The sequence below is a fragment of the Mastomys coucha genome, unplaced genomic scaffold (genome assembly GCF_008632895.1).
Source record: "Mastomys coucha isolate ucsf_1 unplaced genomic scaffold, UCSF_Mcou_1 pScaffold6, whole genome shotgun sequence".
Classification (NCBI taxonomy): Eukaryota; Metazoa; Chordata; class Mammalia; order Rodentia; family Muridae; genus Mastomys; species Mastomys coucha.
In genome coordinates this window covers 22,855,627-22,875,146 of record NW_022196912.1, presented here as the reverse complement: position 1 = coordinate 22,875,146, position 19,520 = coordinate 22,855,627, and the positions used below count along the sequence as shown (strand labels likewise).

Sequence of the window (19,520 nt, the reverse complement as noted above, 5' to 3'; positions counted from 1 at the left end):
CTTACAGTGAGAGCTGTTGAGTGAGCAAAGCTCTTGCTATAGGCTGAGCCAGAACTGTAGCCCAGTGGCTCAGTCCTGTTTGAATATCAAAAATTACTTTGGAGCCGGGCAGTGATGGCACACACCTTTAGTCCCAGCACTTGGGAGGCAGAGGCAGGCAGATTTCTGAGTTTGAGGCCAGCCTGGTCTACAGAGTGAGTTCCAGGACAGCCAGGACTACACAGAGAAACCCTGTCTCGAAAAAAACAACACCCCCCCCCAAAAAAAACCCCAAAACAAAATTACTTTGGACTTAAAACAACAGGCATGTCCTTGTAGCCTACTTAGTAGAACAATCCAGTAGGGGCAGGCTTGTGTGGCGGCATCTCAGCCTGTAATTTTCATCAGACTTTAGGTGATTAAAGCTTCAGCCATGATTGAGAACGAGAATCTAGATGGATGTTTCCTATTTACTTAGATTGTCCACAGACATTGCATCCTCTGATGGGAGTCAATTCCTGAGGCTTCCAAAGGCCTGGGAGAGCAGTCCTGAGTCTTTCAGGGAAGACCTAGACTGACCAGGGGTGGCCTGGTCAGTCTCTTAAGCCTCTTTCCCACCTCTCTGGCTGAAGAATGGGGGTGTTGTCTCTACGGAATAGAATCCTCCCTATTGGCTTGGGAGAAGCACCTCTTCTCACAGGCCTTCCTGGTTGCTGTCGCCACCTTGTGGTTCAGTCCTCCTCATAGTAGTCACTGAGGAAAGTTCTGGGACAGAGGACCCAAGTGGCTTGAGGTGCTAAGCAGCCAGACAGGGCTGGGTCAGGTCTGGGCAGCTGGCTGAGCCTCATTCAACCTGTTGGGCCAGACGTTGCCAGGTACTCCCCTGCCTCTGGGGCCAGGCAAGGCCCGTGGCAGGCTGGCTTCCAGGCAGAAGGAAGGTTTGTTTCTCAGTTCCTGAGCTGGGTTTTGTTGCTCAACAAAAGGAAGCTGGCAGAGTGCCCTTGCAACATCTGGAGGGAGGCATTCTCAGGAGTGACACGGGGAGGCTCCACTCTGCCACTAAGCTGGTCTGGCCATTCCCGGACTCTGCCTGTCACAGAAGAAATGCATAAAGCTGTGTGGAGTTTCAGAGCCTGCCTGCAGTGAGACCCCCTGTCAAAGGAGAAGGTGCAGCTCAGTGAAGGGCAAGAGCTGATGGCTGACCCCAAAGGCTTGAGGGAGATGGGGAAGAGGCTCAGAGTGAATAAGCTCAGGTAAACAAAACGTCAAGGCGGCCAAGATGGAGACGTGTGGCTTATTCGGTCAGATGAGAATAAGTGCCAAGGTCTTCATGCAGATGCAGACAGGCCGAACCTGAGAGCGGCCAGTGTTGAGGCAACCCTGCTGACAGATACCCCTAGCTTAAGCTGAGGCCCAGCATCCATCACAGACTCCAGGCAACTCTGCAAAGGGCTTTGGAAGAAGATAGAAAGTACTAGAAAAGAGTGATCGAATTCTACCTTCTCCGAGGATTGAAGGTGTCATGTCCAAGTGACAAGGGGTGACAGGTTGATTTGGCTCAGTTGAGACTCCTCGTAATGAACTCTTCTCCTTGGGACTCAGGATCTTGGGCATTATGAGAGAGGGCAAAGGTCAGGAAAGACAGGAGGGCATCCCGGGCCTGGCGTGGTTCTCTTCACGCCAGGCAGGCTTTAGCTCCAGTGGATCGCACAGAGGGTTTAAAGGTGTTTTGTTTTGTTTGCCCATAGGGCCCTGGATGTCACAGACCAGCATTCTTTGGACCCCTGAGGCCTGCACTCAGGGCCCAGGAACAACTGCTACCTCGAGACAGCCTGGTGGGCTCCTTCCCGACCCCAGGGCATGGACACCCGTGACGATGTCACTCTAGGTAGGGGGATCTTGATGGGCTATGAAGCTTCCTTGGATAGTCCAGAGGTCACACTCTGTTTGGGAGATGCAGCCGTGTGGTGACTGACCACAGGCTGATCTTAGGTTTCCTGACTTCAATTGCCTTGACTGTCTGCAAGGCTCTGTGGTCTTCTGGGGCTGTGGGGTGCCCTGGGGACTTTGGCCTGCTCTGTGTCTGCTCTGGGTTGGTTCTTTGAAGGGTTGGGCTTGTGGTTAAGGTGTGGGTGGCTGGGTCCAGGGACTCCTGTTTCTGGTAGAAATGGATTTCACCAGAAATGAAGTCCAGCGCAGTCCGAATAGTTTGTTTTACAAGTATGAAATTGTGTCCCAGAGAGAGTAGTTTATTTCCTCAAGGTCACACTGTAATAGAAACAAGAAGACCAATTCTCTTAAGACCTGCTCTGGGGCGTGTGTCTGTGTGTAGAAGGGTGGCTGCGCTCCCCCTGTATGTGGGCTTATCTAGTGGTAATTTCAGCCCTTAGGTGGTTCTGAGATATTCTTGGGAGGGGCTGGGCCTGAGAGCTTCGGAGACTGACATTTGTTAAGTGCTGACAGAGAGGACTCTGGCCTGTGGGACCAAAGGCGGGGGGAAGCCTTCCCTTTTTTCATTGATTTTTCATATAATATATTTTTCACAGTCTTTCTTTTCCCTCAACTCCTCCCTGATTTCCCTACCTCTCTACCCACCCATGATATCTCTCTGTCTGTCTGTCTCTGTCTCTCTCTCAAAACAAACGATAAAAATAAACACACAAAAAACCCAAAAAGACCACAAGAAAATCAACTACAAATGGTGGACTTCATGTTGTGTTCTCCACTGCCCCAGACATGGAGCCTGCCCTGGAGTGTGGTTGACACGTCTAATGTTGCTCCACTGAGAAAACAGACTTCCCCTTTCCTAGCAGGCATCCATTGCAAGCAGTAGTAGGTTTGATGAAGGCTTCTTAAGGGGTGGTCCCTGGCCAGGTCTCCTTTCTTCTCCTGGCTTCTGCTCTGTTTCCTCCCCTAGTAGGAAGCCTCTTATCTCTGCCCCTTTCCAGGGCTTACTGTGTTGTTGCTTATTCTTCACCATCTGCCTCTTACTGGCCTTGCAGGCCCCTCCAAGGGAGGACCAGGTCAGCCTTGTTACCCTCTGGTCAGTGTGTACACACCAGTATCTCTGCACAGTACAGACACCAGGAAATAAAGGGAGCCATTTGCTAAACCAGGGAGGAAATGGAGGGAAGACTGGAGATCAGTGCTTGAGACCTTCCGGGGAGAGGCAGGTAGTGGATGCTCTTAACCAGGGGCTTTGCCAAGGCAAAGGGAGTTATCTGTAATGGGTGACAGAGAGTGGCCCAGGGAGAACACAGAGAGCCACTGTGACAGGAGCCAGGGCTGTGATCAGCAGGGGCCAGTTTTACTGGCTGTTGGAGGAAGAGACTCCAAAGGAGGCTGAAAAAAAGCCTAACTAGGGGGCTTGACTCAAAGCTGGAGGATAGTAGAAAGCAGACAGAGAGGGAGAAATAAGATGGAGAGGAAGAAGCCAGAGAAGGAGGAAGCTGACAGAGAGGGAGGAAGCAGGCACGAGGGAGGGAGGAAGCAGACAGAGAGGGAAGAAGCTGACAGAGAAGGAGGAAGCAGTCATGAGGGAGGAAGCAGGCATGAGGGAGGAAACAGGAAGAATGAGGGAGGAAGCAGGCAGAATGAGGGAGGAAGCAGGCATGAGTGAAAAGGAGGAAGCAGGCACGAGGGAGGAAGCAGGAAGAAGGAGCCCGTAGGACTTGTGGGATTGCTTGAGGTGACTACCCAGCTGGTACCCCCATCAGGAGACCAGGCTCTGGTGTGAGGACTAGGTTCTTCTAGCAGAGAAGATGGTGGTAGTGGCTTACTGCTGCTTTTCCTTCATACTCTGGTTTGGCCCCAGAGGTACCATTCTCCTGTGATTCTGTCCCCAGCCAAAGTTCCGGCTCCGGTGGCAGTGTACTGTGGAAGTGTCCCTCGGACTAGTGTTGGGCTCCGAGCGCTCCCACCTGGAAGCATCGACTCCAGCCTTGCTTACAGTGAAGGTGAGGACCTGCCTTGGTGACTTGGTCACACCAAATTGCTCTGGTGACCTCACTGAAGTCTTTGGCATGGGACAGGAGAGGATCCCTTAGAAGCTACCCAGTCACGGCCACTGGCCACAGAGCTGGAACCCAGGCCAGAGGAGGAAATGACTGTGTCTGGGTGTTTGGGCATTCTCCACCTATGGCAGGTTCTTTTGTATCATGATTAATTTCAGGATGTTTGAGGAAGTAGAGGTTCAGAGTTCAATGAAAATCATAGTCTGCTATGTGATAAGTTTGGGGCTAACCTCGGTTACATGAGACTCTGTCTACAAGAAAAAAAAATTTAAGAGCTGAAAATTATACACTTGTGAGCAACTTTTATTTTTTATTTTTATTTTTTAGAGGAAAAAGTACTTTATTTTAGAACAAATAAAAAATTAAAAAAAAATACTGAACCTTTAAATATGATCAAATGCTCATACCAAATACAACCTTGTTATAAAGTGCCAGACAATGAAAATACTCGCATGGCTTCATTTCTTTACAGCAAATGCAGACACATTAGAAAAACTGCTATTTGGCTTTTGGTCGCAGGTTATAACACAAGATTCCTTAAAATGGTTCCTGGGTACGATATGAAATTATCAATATAAGTTTTTGGTTTTTCTTCTTCTTTTTCTTTTTTTCTTTTCTCTTTTTTCTTCTTTTTCTTTTTCTTCTTCTTCCCGTGTCTCCCCACTCACAATTCAGAGCAGGCTCGGTGGCCTAGGCTGAGGTGTATACAGGGTAGGTTTATTCTGCCTCCTCTTTCTATATAGACAGTGTAGGAACACAGCCTGTGGTGAGCACAAGGAGGCCTATCAATTTTTATGTGAGTGGAGTGATGTCTACTTTTAAGAATTATTTTAAGTAGTAGAGAAGCCAAGCAAAGCAAAACCAACCAAACGCCAAACCTCCCCAAATCTCTGAAACAAAAACCTTAAACAAAAAGTAGAAACAAACATTGCTTGGGTCTCTTCAGGGAATGAGGGTGGTAGAAGGAGGCCCCAGGAATGCGAAAGGGGTGCTCTCAGTATGGATTAGCTCTCTGTGAACTGGAACCCCTCAAGCTCCAGCCAGACCAGGCCTGCCTCCCTGGGGACCTGTGTCTTGGCCTCGGGAAGGCACTGGATGTGAGCAGCAGGAGGTGGAGTCACAAGCATGGTAGCTCTGCTCTGGTGTTCGTCTTGACTCTACTCAGCCCCTTTGTCACACTCCGCTCCTGGACTCTGGTGTCTAGCTATAGACTGTCTAGGGCAGGGCTCGGCCCCTTGCTCTGCGTGGAGGCTTCCACGACTCTGCAATGTGTGTTCTCTCAGGCTGTGGCTGGTTGGGGAGTTTGGCTGTCCTTGGATTGTATGCCAGCTACAATCTAACCTCTGCAAGGCTGAGCATCAGGTCTCAGGACTTACGCTGAGGGGTTCCAAGGAGAGAGACAATGTGGATGAGCTTTTGTAAGCTCCCTGCCCACAATTTCCCTCATGTTTCCAGGTTCTAGGACTCCTCTGGGCCCAGTAGTTCACCAAACCCTTCACCACTCACAACACCTGAACATTTTGCTTTCTAATTAGGGCACATCTTATATTTACCTTGAACCTATTAGCTTTGGCCGAAAGCCACTTGTGCGTCTATCTCTCTCAGCCTCTTTGCAGCCAGTGTCAAGTGTCCTGCCAAGCGGTGAGAAGCCATCACAGCTCTCGAGTGGACATGAGGACCAGAGTAAGCCCATGCTGGATGCTCCTTTGAAAGGCTGGCAGGCCAGCAATGGCTACCCCAGGAACCTCGGAGCTCTGCCTTTGGGGCCCCTCCCAGTGGCAGCTATTTCCTCCCTGGAATCAGAGGCCAGCAGTGTGGCCAGGGACACTATGCAGATTAAGGACAAACTCAAGAAGAGACGGCTCTCAGAAGGCATGGCAGCATCTTCTCAAGGTGAGCCATGGGCCAGCCACCACCCACTCTGAGATCAAGCATAGCAGGCCATCCAGGCTATGAGGGTCAGCAGGTGTTCGAGCTTTTGGAGGTCCATTGGGGCTGGTTAGTGGGTTTCTGCTGGGTGGGTGCTGTTGTGGGTTATGAGATAGCATTGAGGATGAAGTCTAGCAGAAATGATGGAGAGGGCCTGTGAGTCTTTTAGGCTAGCTTAGGGGCGTCAAGGCAAATGTAGCCGGCATCAGAAGGAATTGATCAGCATCTGCATCTGCCTGGCAGCCGGTTGGCATTTTGTGGATGCACACAGAAGGATTGGGTTTCACCAGGCACATGGCTGCTTTGCTCTGCAGTGTACTCCTTGATTATATTATTATTTTCATGTCTCTGACCAGCACAAGGAGCAGAAACAATTGAAGAGGAGAAGATCTATGTTGGTTCACTATTTCAGTGCATGGGGGAGGGCAGGTAGGGTGGGGAAGCTCTGTTCATGGAAGTGGGTGCACATGGCTGAGGCCGGTCCTGTCAGGAAGCTGAGCTCAAGGTTGGACCCAGAGTCTGGGCTGTAACCTTCAAAGGTCTGTCCCCAGTGACCTACTTCCTCCCTCCTCCAGCTGGGCCTCATCTCCTGAAGCCTCCACTGTTGCCCCAAATAGCACAGCCAGCTGGGAGAGAGTGCTCCAAACAGGAGTATGAGGAGGGACGTTTTCGATCTGAAGTTAGGAACTCGAAGGGTTGTATGCCGTCTATCCAGGGCCAGCTGTCTATCTAGGGCCAGCTGTGCCCTCTCTTAGCCCAACACTGCTCTTGTCTTTCCACCCGTACCATCTTTGACTTTGATTTTCATTTCTACCAAGTTCTATGGAAATAAAAAGGAACCCACAAAACCTGCTGCTTAGTGTTCTGGTGGATGCTGGGTGCAGGGCTGGAGGGAGCCCGGCTCTCTCCCGTCCCTCCTCCATCATCCCTTCTTTTCTTAGGACACGAGGCCTTAGGTTAGCATAGCAATCACCCACAGCTTTCTGCAGCTTTCTGTGTTCCAGGTACTAACTTGTTCCCCATCTTACCCCTGCTTAGCCTCTCTGGATCCGGTGGGAGGCCCCAGAGGAGTTCCTCTACGGAGCACCATTCCCCGTACCACCTCGCAGAGGCTCCTGAGGGTACCAAGGCCAATGCCTCCCATCCAGAGCATTCCCACCACCCCTGAGGCCAGCAGTGCCAAGGAGAAGGACCTGGACCCGCCTGGAGGCAAACAGAACCCAGGAGCCAGTGGCCAGGAAGTAAGGCAGCTCTGCAGCTCCAGGTCTTTACTGCAGTTACTTTATCTGCTTTCCGTTCCTTTGCCAATTCTTGTCCCTGTGCCTCATACATCTCTGCAAGTGTCTCAGGACAATCCTGAAGACCAGGATAGCACCGAGAGAGACTCTAGGCTCTCATTTCACTGTTACATCTGGCCTGAGAGTGTTGGAGGGCTGCCTGAGAGGTATGGGGGCTATGACGCTTTCTGTCCTGGAGTTGGTGGTCCCCATGCTTTCTTTGGTGTTCATGTTTTGGGACTTTCCCTGTCTTCTGGTCATTTCTCGATTAATGCCAGCTCATTGGCATGGAGGCCCATCTCCTTCCTGGAGCTATTTTGTACATCTCTAAAAGCAGAGCTTTGAATTGGGTGTTCTAGAGGGTCCCTTCCAGTTCTACATAGTCAAAGATTTTTCTGAAACAAGATTAAAAAAAAAATCCAAAAAATAATTAACATGACAGAAAAGCTTGCTAGTCTTCTTACTTGGAGTGGTTGGGAAGGGGCGACCTTCCCAGAGGGGTTGGAGTGGGGCTAAGAGACTGAAAAGGGAAACAAGAGGACATTTCCCAGCATCCTCTCGCCAGCTGGCAGGAGATGCTTTGTGTGAGGTTACCAGGAGCTGAAAGTACAGCGTGAGTCATGCTTCTAAGGACCAGGCTCCCTCCCCCTGGCAGGTGCAGATTTCCAGACAATACTTGCATTGCGCTGATGAGAAGATGCACAAGTCTCTAGGGGGCATCGTGATCCCGCCCATTCCGAAGGCCCGGATGCCCACAGGGACCTCTCCCTGCAGGCCTGGCTCCTTGCCCAGCCCCTTGTGTTCCAGCCAGGATGCACTGATGGGACCCAGAGCCCCACATACGCGGTAAGCGGCCTACTTAAAATCTAAATGTCTGTTTGTGGTCATCTCTCCTGTAACTTGTCCCACCCCACCCCACCCCATTCCCTTGGGCTCCTCACTTCTGAGTCACCACAGCTGGCACAACCTTGAGGCACCAGGTTTGAAAAGCATAAAAGCTCTTTCCATGAATGGCAGACATGTGGAGGCCACAGCATTGTTGTTGTGGCTTCTCTGATCCTGGACTCTGGCTGGCTATGAAGGCATACATGGCAAGCAATGTGGGCAACTTGTTTTCTAGTTTCTCAATGTCTACAGTTGCCATAGTGATGAATAAAATGCACATTGTTTTAGGGTATGATCAAGCTCATGGTGGCTCTTTCTTATTATGTATTTTCTTAGCCAATGGATACTGAAACCACTACCATTATCATGTATAATGTGTATGTGTGTATAACGTATATAGTGTATGCTCATGTGTGTGCATGTTTGTGTATACATATGTGTGGGTATATGGGTTTTTCATAAAACTTTTGGGCTTCAAAAGGGTCTTCATACCCAGAAACAGTTGGCAGAGGCTCTAGGTTGTTATGAATCTGCTTGTAAAGAAGACAGGCAGGACCTTTTAGACGGCTGTCAGCATTCAGTGGCTAGCTCAGACGGATGCCCCGGTAAGTGTATGTCTGTAATCATGTCTGTGTATGTGTGTGCATTGTATACACACATGTGAGTGTCTGTGAATGTACGTGAGTGTGAGTAGGTGTTCAGCAACTATGGGTCTGACTCTCCTAGTATGGCATATTAGTTTATATTTCTATTGCTATGATAAAACGCCGCAGGGTCAAGCAAGTTCTGGAAGAGTTTACAGGGATGGAGAGTTCCAGAGGGTAAGAGTCCACTATGGTGGGGAAACACCAGGCATCACAGCTCAGGAGAGCTCACATCTTGACCCTCAAGTGGGAAGCAGATCGAGAACACAGGGAATAACTTGAGGCTGCCCACAAATGGCATAGTTCCTGTGGGCAAGGCCCCACTATCCAAACCTTGCCACCCACCCTGGACCAAGTGTTCAAATGCCAAGATTATGGGGCACATTTGTCACGTAAATCACTACATATGGTTATCGCATCCTCCTCCTGCATTTCTTTGGCCTGATCTTCCAAAGTCTCTCATTTCTCTCCGGCTTTCTTGATCTCCTGTTTCTGCGCTGCCTTCTCTGGACACACCCATGTCTCCATCTTTGTCTGGGCCCTGCTGAGCTGTGGGACTGTGTCCATGAACTTGCTCCTGGATGGGAGTTCTGTCCCATAATGCCTTCACACACTGCTCACCTCTGCACTGGCTTCCCTTACGGCAGGATGCTTCTCCTGGTGCCCAGCTTCTCCTGGTGCCAGCTTCTCCTCTCAGTAGCATCAGTGGTAGAGTCCTTGCTCTGTCCAAGGCCTTTCCTCCTATCTCATGACCTTTGGGGCTATGGCTAGCCTTGACATTTTCTCCTCCTTCTCTCTGGTTTTATACCCATGTCTTGATCTTCCAGGCACTCTTCTACATGCCTTTCATCTGTTGCTTAAATTTGCCTATTCTCAAAATTCCTGCTTTTTTTTTTCCTTTCTTTTTTCTTGGAGTCTTTCCTCGTGGCTCTGACCTCCAGGATCATGGGGCTCTGGGTGACATTACCAAGGCCTGACCTCTCCCTGGAGACCCACACAATCACTAGGACTTCTGGTTTCTCATGGCATTCTGGTCAGCATTAGAGGAAGTAGGAGGGAATTCACATTACCATGGCAACATGAGGCACCTTGTGCTTCCCCAAACTGCCCCTTGATGGAGGAGCTGCCCTTTGTCTGCATCTTCAGCAGCAGACTTCATGTGCTTCTGGCTTCATGTGCTTCTGGTGCTTCACTGAGTGCCCCTCCCCACGCCTTTCTTGTAACAACAATGCACACAGAAGCTGCCATCTAGTCCTTGTCCCTGCTGCTGCTGCTGCCTTCCACGTTGCACTCACAGCTGCTTCTTAACCTCACCCAAATGGTCCTGATCGGCCTTCTCCAGGCCCTTGCTTTTCAGCATCCACTTCTGTGTCCAATCCCCAGGCAACCCTTCTGTGACCTTTGACTTTCTTCAGCCTTTTCTGCCACCAGCTTTGAGAGGAGCCTGCTTGGTTTGACCTCCAGGAGCAGCCTCCCTCCTCCTGTGCTATCTATAGGGTCCATCTGACTCCTTTGTGGGTGTGCTGGTTCCTGAACCAGAGCCTCATTTCCTCTGTGGCACTTTTCTGTCCTTCGTATCAACACGGTCCTTCCACCTCGGCCTCACCTGGCTTTCATGGCTGGTGAGGACAGGAAGGGGGTCACCTCTGTCTTGTCCACACAGCATAGACTGCCTGCCTACCCCCACATCTCTTCCATTGTTTCATTGATTTAACTAATAAATCTAGGCTATTTAAATTGATTTTGCTTCTTTTTTTATATCTGTTCATTTTGTTTATCTTGTCTTATTTAAAACCTCATTCTATTCTTTAACTTGGCACATTATAGGTCAATGGCCATATCTCAAAAACCTGTGATGCTAAGCTAAGAGCCTGGCAGGAATTCGTCACATAGAAAACACCCGCCTTAGCTGTCCATCTACAACATGGCTCTTTCTTCCCCACCTCTGTAAGGCTGTCTAGCAAATAGGTGGGACGTTTACCCTATCACACTTCATACATTCACCTGCCTAATCATTTATTCACTTCAGAAAAACTATTGAGCACTTACTATCGCTAGGTGCTTTGGAAACCAGGGTGAATACATTTTGAGGGGGGGATGAGAGATATATGAGTCCAAGTCCAGTGAGATTAGAGGTGAGACAGAAGGTCTCACCAGCCTGTCTCTCAATAGCTCAATAGAAAAGTGGCTCAATGAGGCTGGGATGATTTCTTGGGGGAAATTTCAATGGAGGGACAGCAAAAGACAGAGGGCAAGGACACTCAGGGAGGAATGACAGAGGTGTTTAGGAAGTTATAAGAGTCTGCTTGTGAGACCTGTTCAACCTACGAGGGACCTATGAGTCCTCATCTGAGGCCTCTAAGCCCTATCTTAAAGCTCTTAGGTATGGGAATGAGACACACTCTGATGTTAAAAGGCCACTGTGGGGCTAGGGAGGTGGCTTAGCAGGCAAAATGTGCAGCAGTGCACACATGAGATCTGGGTCCCTAAGACCACCTGAAAGCTGGTGGCCATCAGGATCTATCTCTGACCCCAGTGTGTGAGAGGTACAGGTGGGATCGTCAGAGCAAGCTGGGTAGCCATGTTAGCTGAAACAGCAAATGGTGGGCTCAATGAGAGAGCTGAACTCAAGACATAGGGGAGATGGAGGGAGACACTCAGCGTCAACTTTGGGCCTCCACACACAGGCATGCACTTGCTTGTGCACCTTCCATGCGTGTGCTGCTCCTCAACAAACATCAACACAGTCAGGAATGGACAACATCTGCATCCATTTTTTACAAAGTGTGGGGAGCAGTGGGTAGGCGGGGTGGCTAAGCAGTGAGCACACTTACTATGCAGCTCAGACCAAGGCAGAGGATATGGCAGGAGCTGAAGGGAGAAATCCAGGTTCTCCATCTACGCTACTGTCAAAGACATGGGTCTAACTTAAGATAGCAGCTTTCATATGGGTGCTGCGACCTACGGCATAGATGTTTGCAGAGCCAGAGAATCGCCTAGCCCTGGGCATGGATTCCCAGGCTGGCCTGGCTGATAAATGATCAACCCAGTCTTGGTGTCAGGACCTCATGCCACTCTGACAGGGAACTAGCCCATCTCTGTCCATCTCATCATCTCCCACCCTGGAGCAACCCCGGGCTTCTGGCCCTGGTGTCTCTGGCTTACTGGGTTTCACACAGTTCTTTTCTCTCTCTTACTTTTAAGATTGACTTCTGAGAACGGGCCTCTGGAAAAGACTCCCAAATCTCTGGGTACGTATTCCCATGAGGACTCATCTTGTTTCTGTTTCTTTGCCTCAGTGTTCTGGGTTATGGAATTAGGCCAGGGGAGACCTGAGGGCCTTCAGGCCAGGCCTCTCATTTCACAGATCGATGGGGAAGCTGAAGTCATTGCACTTTAGAGTGGTGATAAGCCTGTGCCAGGGACCAGGAAGGCAACGCAGGAAGGCAGCTATACTTATTGGCACCCACTCTGCAGAGCACCAGGATGCACACCAATTCACATCGCACATGACGGTACAGATGGGGGTGGGGGGTGAGGGATGAACCAGGTGACCCAGGCTGAGTAGTTTGATCCAGGCTACCTTGAGGCTCAGTGAACTCACAGTGCTACTCTTGGAGCCCATTAAGCAGCTCGGCTAGACTTGCATTCAGGGCTGCACAGTGGCAGAGTGGGCCTGACACAGCGAGCACACGCTTCTTGCTCTGTGTAAAGCATATAGAGATGCCCCCACTAGACAGAGTGAGACATTAAACCACTGCTCATAAGCCTCTCAGGCTGTTGCTCTCTGCAGACTCAAAGGTCAGGGGAGCAGAGCCAACCAGAGAGTGAAATGTGGGGGAAGGGCAGTTTTCTAGAAGGAGGAGGGAGAAGGGAGGGGAATGGATGTGGAAGGTCATCCCTTCTGGGCTGATGATCTGCTGCTGGGGAGAGATCCTGGGATGAAGGAAGCTGTGCTGTAGCTGGAGAGTGATTAGGGGGCAGGAAAAGAGGGCACAGCCTGTGAGGGGCACTCTGAGATCAGGCTGGACAGAGCTTCTGCTCTGCTGACTGCAGGAAGGGTGACTGGCTCCCAGGCAGCTCCCTGACTAAGCAGCTCAGCAAGTGTGGTGGCTGGCAGAGTGGCAGGCTGTTGCCCTAGAGGCTCTGAGCTGGGCCTGCGTGGCAGGGCTGGCAGCTACACCTCTAAGGCAGGTACTTCTCCTGTCTCCCTGGCTCGGTTGTGTGGAGTGTGCCTGAGGTGCCTGAGGCCATACACATGTGGCCCCATTCATCCTTATGCGCTAGCCCTGAGATGGCTGGCGTGGGGGTTTGGGCCAGGAGGCCATGTTACCACAAACAAGGACAACCTGCTCAGACAAGGCTTTCTAGGTGTCCCTTGGGGGTGTGGGTAAGAAATTGGATATATGAAAAATCTTAGAGCACAGTTTGTCCCTGGCTGTCAGCTGGGGGTGACATGGGGTGACATTGCCCAATAGTCACTGTAAGGGATGCCATGCTGTCTCCAATCTTGTGCTGTTTTCACAAACCTCACTCTAGCAGTTGGCTCCCTCCCCCGAACATCTGCTTCTTCTCCCACGTCTTTGACCTCTTAACCCTTCCTCACCCTGCCAGAAGCTGTGGCAGAGAACCATGTGGATACACACACTCAAAATGTCCTTTCCAGTCCTGAGCATGCCCAGATGGCAGCCCCAATTTCAATGAACCCCTGGTGAGCCGGCTCTTTTGAGATGGTGAATGCCCAAATTTAAGGGTAGGAGGAAATTAGGGAACTCATCCCTATTCTGTCTCTGCTTTAAAATGTACTTTTAAATCCACTGATTGGGAAAATACAGGGTGATGGTGAGCTGCTATGGAGTTGGTACTGCTTGAAGAAGAAGGTTTGCTGGGCCTCAGTTTCACCATCTGTGAAGTGAGAGGACTGGACTAATGTTCAAAAATTCTCAGGCCCTTTCTAGTTCTGCTGGAGTGGTATAAACATTTGGCAGGATTATTTTATTTGACTGATTTTCCACTCTCTGCCCACTTAGAATAAAGTGTGCAGTTCTTGTTTTCTGAATGAATGAATGAATGAATGAATGAATGAGTAGTTGGAGTATGACATGGTCCTTGACCTCCCTGGCAATGCTACTCTGGAGAATATCTAACTTAGGGAAGTGTGGACCAGAAGGACTGAAGATTGAGAGCTTGTACTGTAAAATCCATCAGGCCCAGGGTCAGGGACGCATTGACAGCCCACGGTGCCACTGTCTTGAGCTCTGTCCCTGCTCTTGACTTCTCCAGCACCAAAGCCTTTGGTCCCAGCTGTCAAAGCCAAGCCTGCGGAAGCCACCCCAACCTCTCTGGCTTCGTCACAGTCTGCCTTTACTCTGACAGAATTCTCCAGTCATGCCAAAGAAACCCACTCCCTGGAGAACAAAGAAGACCAGAGGGAGTCCAGCACCAAGGTACCAGGGAAGCGGGAGGAGGAAGAAGAAGCTGCGGCCCAACTGGCTGGATGCAAGCAAGCTTCTAAAATCTGCTGTGTGTGTGTGTGGCTGGCCAGCCAGCTGGTGGGGAATGAGGCAGAGCCAAGAATTGCCAAGGCTGTCTTCCCAAGCACTTAAGGCCAGAACCTGTCGACAATCTGGGGGAGGAGTACTGCAGAGATGGAGAGAAACAAGAAGAAAGCTGAGGTTGAGGGTGGGGACCAGGAACAAGGAGGAAGGACAGAAGAAGGTCACACGTGGGCTGGAGGGGAGCAGAGTGCTGGGAAGAGGACAGAGGCTTAGCTGAACCAGGCTGTGTAATTTGAACTGACCCCTAAGATAGCAGCCGGGATGCAGCTGACTCAGAGGCTCATGGGCCAGAGCTGTTCTTGACAGGCTGACAAATACCTTGCACTTGGAAGGTGACCTTCGGGAGGTGGCTCCTCTTCCCTGATTGAGATGAATTTAGTCACACAGAGTCATTGTTATGGGATCTTTGTGTTCTTCCTTTGAAGCAGGCATGGCAGCTTGGCTCTGAGGCAGATGTGGAAGGCCCGCCCTGAGTGTGTGCTAGATCACAGACACAGATCCCTCGCAGACAACACGAGAGCCAGGCTCCCATGAGGGCGGTCAGGAAAGTTCTATGTGTGACATGACTTTATCTTACAGCTTGCCTCAGCCACACACTCCACAGTCATGTCACAGGCCTGGACGCTACACAACCATATTACCCCAACTCCAAGGTCTTGCTTGCTTGTTCCCTGCTAGCTCCTGTTCTGACCCAGTGCATGGCAACTCCTAGCTGCTCAAGCCAAAAGATCCCAGGCCCACTTTTGGCTTCCCTTCTCTCTATCTCTTTCTCTATTTTGTGTGTCAGCAGAACCAGCTCTACCTGCAAATAGCTTTTGTGCTCCACTGTTCCTGTGTCCTCTCTTTACCCTGGTCCACCTCCATCCCCAACTCTTGCATGGATGTCTCATTATTCCCTAATGGCTTTCCATGGTCTTGATTCTCTCCACTCAACAGTCAGCATAATCTTTGGAAAACAGAAGTCAAAGTGTTCTATGGTTGTTGATAACATCATTCGTGGAGGCTGCATAAAGGGGATTCTCATCCCATTTTTATAACAACAACAATAACAACAACAACAACTTCTACTTCTTCATCTCCTCTTTTTCCTCCTCCTTCTCCTCCTCCTTCTCCTCTTCCTCTTCCTCCTCCTCCTCCTCCTCCTCCTCTTCTTCTTCTTCTTCTTCTTCTTCTTCTTCTTCTTCTTCTTCTTCTTCTTCTTCTTCTTCCTGGAACTCACTCTGTAGACCAGGCTGGCCTCGAACTCAAGAGATCTGGCATGCACCACTACACTGGCTCAATTTTCATAACTTTATTTTTAAATGTATGATTAAAAAAAGATTTTATTTATTTGATGTATGTGAGTACGCTGTCACTGTGTTCAGACACACCAGAAGAGGGCATCAGATCCTATTAAAGATGGTTGTGAGCCACCATGTGATTGCTAGGAATTGAAATCAGGACCTCTGGAAGAGCAGTCAGTGCTCTTAACTGCTGAGCCATCTCTCCAGCCCTCACAGCTTCTTAAGAATATCAATCTATTTAAAGATAAAATGTTATGAAAATACAGTCTTTGGAGAAACTGCTCTCCCCAAGTGGAAGAGTTGAATCCTGTCATGCCTCTGCTCAAGACTTTAAATGGCCTCTTATGTCCTGACGAAAAGCTGGAACCCCTTGTTACTGGCCCTAAAAGTCCTACATATTCTGGGCACACCCCAACCTCAGGGTCTTTGCAGTCAGTCACTCTTCTGCTAAAACATTTCTCTCCTCAAAACTGTGTGGCCTATTGCCTGTCTTCATTTGTGTCTCCACTTAAATTTCATGCTGAAGGGAGTCCCTTGTCTAAGGGGTTTCTTCCCTGAAGTCAAAGCTGTCACCTTGTTGCTTTGCTTTTCTTCTAGTGTATCTCACATGACATTTCAGAGAGATTGACTATTTACTGTCTGTGCCCTACCCCTTCTGTGAAGCTCCTAGGGCATCAATCAGGACTTAGCTCTTTTGTGTTCCCTCTGGAACAGTGGCTGACACATGGGAGGCAGTCTTATGTTTCATGGCTAAATCAACAAAAGTGTAGAAAGACCGGTTGAGTTCTTAAGGTTAATAGATATTTCCTTGACCTTGTGCCAGGTCCAAGTCACCATTTCCAAGTCTGCCCAGGAAAAGATGAGACTGAAGCAGATAAAGGAGATGGAGCTGCTTCGGAGGGCAAAGGAGCCAGAGCGGGAGAGAGAGCTGGCTTCCCAGGGCTTAGGCACATGGAGAACCTCAGCAAAGGAAGGTACTGATGCACTGGGTGGGTATCTCCACTGGGAAAGCTTCCTGGACAACTCCTGGGCTCTCAACCTTCCAAAAGAGAAGATTGCCCACGTCTCCTCCCCATGTCCACCCTGAGACAGGACTCAGGGATGAATCTCTATTCATCCCTTGTCATCTGCCGAGGTACCCATTGCCACAGAAACATCATGCCAGGGACTTGGAGGACCTGCTTAGTCTAGGATTTTTTTTCCCCCACAGGCCTCCTTCCTCTGCGGGGCAGTGGAGCCCTGTCGGAACCCACTAGGATGAGCAGCCCACGCAGAAACAACATAGGAGTCCTCCAGAGGAAGCGGGCTAACCGAGCCTCCCTGCCCAGCATCCCTGTCAGCAAGCAGGAGCCTGGCTTTGCCCGCCATGCATCAGGTGGGACTTGAACTCTCTCTGAGCCACCCCTGGGTGCTCTCGGGTATGGTCAGGGGGACCTGTACATGCTAGGCAGTTCTGCCACTCTAGCGTGACATGTCCTAGAGAAATCATCAGTATGAAGACCAAAGATACAGGCAAGGAACTACTTCCGAGGGGAGCTCTGGGAAGATTTTGGATGCCTGCCTGTGACTTCATACTGGACTTTATCCAGTCCATACCATACTGGACTGGATAGGGCTGGCTGGGACCAAGGAATCCAAGATCTAGCAAGGACACCTCAGGGTACTTAACAAGGAAACAGGGGACGTTCCATCTCACTTTTAAAGGGATTTTACCTCTTCCTGCTCCTCCCTTTCCTCTTCTTTTTCCTCTTCTTCTTCATACTAGGCATTCTAATGTTTCTTCATTTGAAAAGACTTTTTTTTTTTTTAAAAAACTGAAAGTTGAAACTACTTCTGATTCATATTTCCTTTTTCTGTCACATGGCAGGTAATGCTGAGCAGGTAAACCTGAGTTTTGGTTTTTGACTTGCATTTTCTTTGTATCTTTGTATCTTTTTGGTTTGTGTTAAATAGAAAAGCCTTAAGTTAGGACTCTTCTTCAGTATCTATCATTTTATTCTTATCACCGTGCCATGTCTCCCTCTGTAGCCTCTCAGAGGTTAGGATACAGGTGTGTGTATCACTCTGCCTTCCATCTTTGTTTTGTTTTGTTTTGTTTTTTTCGAGACAGGGTTTCTCTGTGTAGCCCTGGCTGTCCTGGAACTCACTCTGTAGACCAGGCTGGCCTCAAACTCAGAAATCCGCCTGCCTCTGCCTCCCCAAGTGCTGGGATTAAAGGCGCGTGCCACCACCGCCCGGCTTGGTTTTTGTTTTAACAAAGGGACCCATGTTTAGGTTCAGAGGTTTGATAAGACAGCTGAAATTTCATAGCTGAGGTTTTAAATATTAATATGCTTTTATTATAAACACCATAATCTGTCACAAGTAATACTAATTTATCCGTGATTGTGACCTAAAATTCCCTTTAAAATAAGTGTATTTAGGATCTAGAAAGAGGCTTGACTTGAAGAAAGTGCAAAATAGGTGAGAATTATAGGTAATTAAGAGATACGGTTACCAGGGCTTTAGCTTAGTGGTAGTGCATTTGTCTAGCACATGCAAGAGCTGGCTTTCTCTCCCTGTCTCTTTCTGTCTGTCTCTCTACTATATCTGTCTCTCTCTGTCTCCGTCTCTCTCTCATACACGCACGCACACACACACATGCACACATACACACACTCACAAACACATACACATAAGAGAGGGAGAGAACGCACTGGAGTTAGCAGGTGCCCTCCTCCACAGCAATGACTGTGAGGAGCCACTATTCTGAGTGCCCTGGGTTGTATGTGAGAGAGAATTATCATGAAAGTGATCAATACCGAGAAGCACTCACCTGCCTAACCCACTGCACTCACTGTGTAGACAGCAGAATGGAGAGTTCAAGACCTGTGTCATCCACAGTGATGGTAGACCATCAGCCTCAGACTTTGGTTGTTGTCTTGGACCCAGGATGGTCGGTTCCTGTGCCATTGTTGAAACTGTGTGTGTTTGTGAGTAGATGGTTAGACTTAGGAAAAGACAGTGCCTTCCTCTCATGACCTTCCTGGGTGCCGAGTCTGAGTCCCCTCACGCCCTTGACAGTCCTATGAGTGCCACTTATATTGATTTATCAGTTACACCTGCACCTAATTTTCAGTCAGTTTGGAAATGATGGAATTTCAGGACTGGAACTTGATTGTCATTATGTCCCCAATGAACTCCATGAGACTGAAGCCTGTCTCAGGAGACCAGGTGCCTGGAAATGAGCTTGCCTTCATTTCCTCAATCCTTTCCTCACATGTATGCAGAGCACAGAAGTTCTTGGACCACTTGTGGGAAGGCATAGCTAGGAACACTGTGGAGAGGCTGGTGGGCAAGGGCGGGCCAAGACAGAGTTAACACAAACCCTAGAGACTAGAAGCTGAAGTGTCCCCTGTGGGGCCTTATGTGTTTGAATGTGTGTCTGAGCAAGTGTGTGCTTAAATTCCAGGTGGGAGAGAGATGATGTTGGCAGGTGATGTGGATGTAGGGAGGGCAGTCGGAGACTGGCTACTACCTCAGTAATAATGGTGGTACAGGACTATATTCTCAGATATCCAGGAGGCTGAGGAGTGAATGTTCAAGGCCAACTGCATTCCGCAATGAGTTCAAGGCTAGCCTGGGCAATTTGGTGAGACCTTGTCTAGAGATAAAGTAAAGACAGGGTTTATGATAAGCTCAGTGGTACAGTTCTTGACTGGTATGTTGGAAGATTATGAGTTCAATCTGTGGTAAAACACACACACACACACACACACACACACACACACACACACACACACACACACACATCTAGGTCCAGGATCTCCTGGGTATACTATAGTGAAAGTCATTCTGAGGGAGGGGAACCAAGTAAGTCTCCCAGCAGAACTAGTCAGGAAGAAAGACATGGGATGGAGGAGAGCCCCAGAGCTAGGAGCTGAGGGGATACGTCAGACATGGGATGGAGGAG

The 19,520-nt window shown here is 49.4% G+C and overlaps 1 protein-coding gene and 1 non-coding gene across 4 annotated transcripts in view; one reads left to right on the top strand and one right to left on the bottom strand.

Moving 5' to 3' along the window:
- The first annotated feature begins 3,830 nt into the window (after positions 1-3,830).
- Togaram2 (TOG array regulator of axonemal microtubules 2) overlaps positions 3,831-19,520 on the top strand; it is a 41,682-nt gene continuing 25,992 nt past the window's right edge. The window contains exons 1-8 of one of the 3 annotated variants that reach the window (XM_031356098.1): positions 3,831-3,935; positions 5,598-5,885; positions 6,960-7,162; positions 7,854-8,044; positions 11,932-11,978; positions 14,011-14,174; positions 16,392-16,542; positions 16,779-16,943. In XM_031356098.1, coding sequence (XP_031211958.1) covers positions 5,684-5,885; positions 6,960-7,162; positions 7,854-8,044; positions 11,932-11,978; positions 14,011-14,174; positions 16,392-16,542; positions 16,779-16,943 — 1,123 coding nt within the window. In that variant the 5' untranslated portion in view covers positions 3,831-3,935; positions 5,598-5,683. The other 2 variants (XM_031356099.1, XM_031356100.1) reach the window with 2 other exon arrangements.
- On the bottom strand, positions 4,643-4,775 carry LOC116081307. Its single transcript, XR_004114810.1, has one exon. It is a non-coding gene; the product is annotated as a small nucleolar RNA SNORA51 (small nucleolar RNA).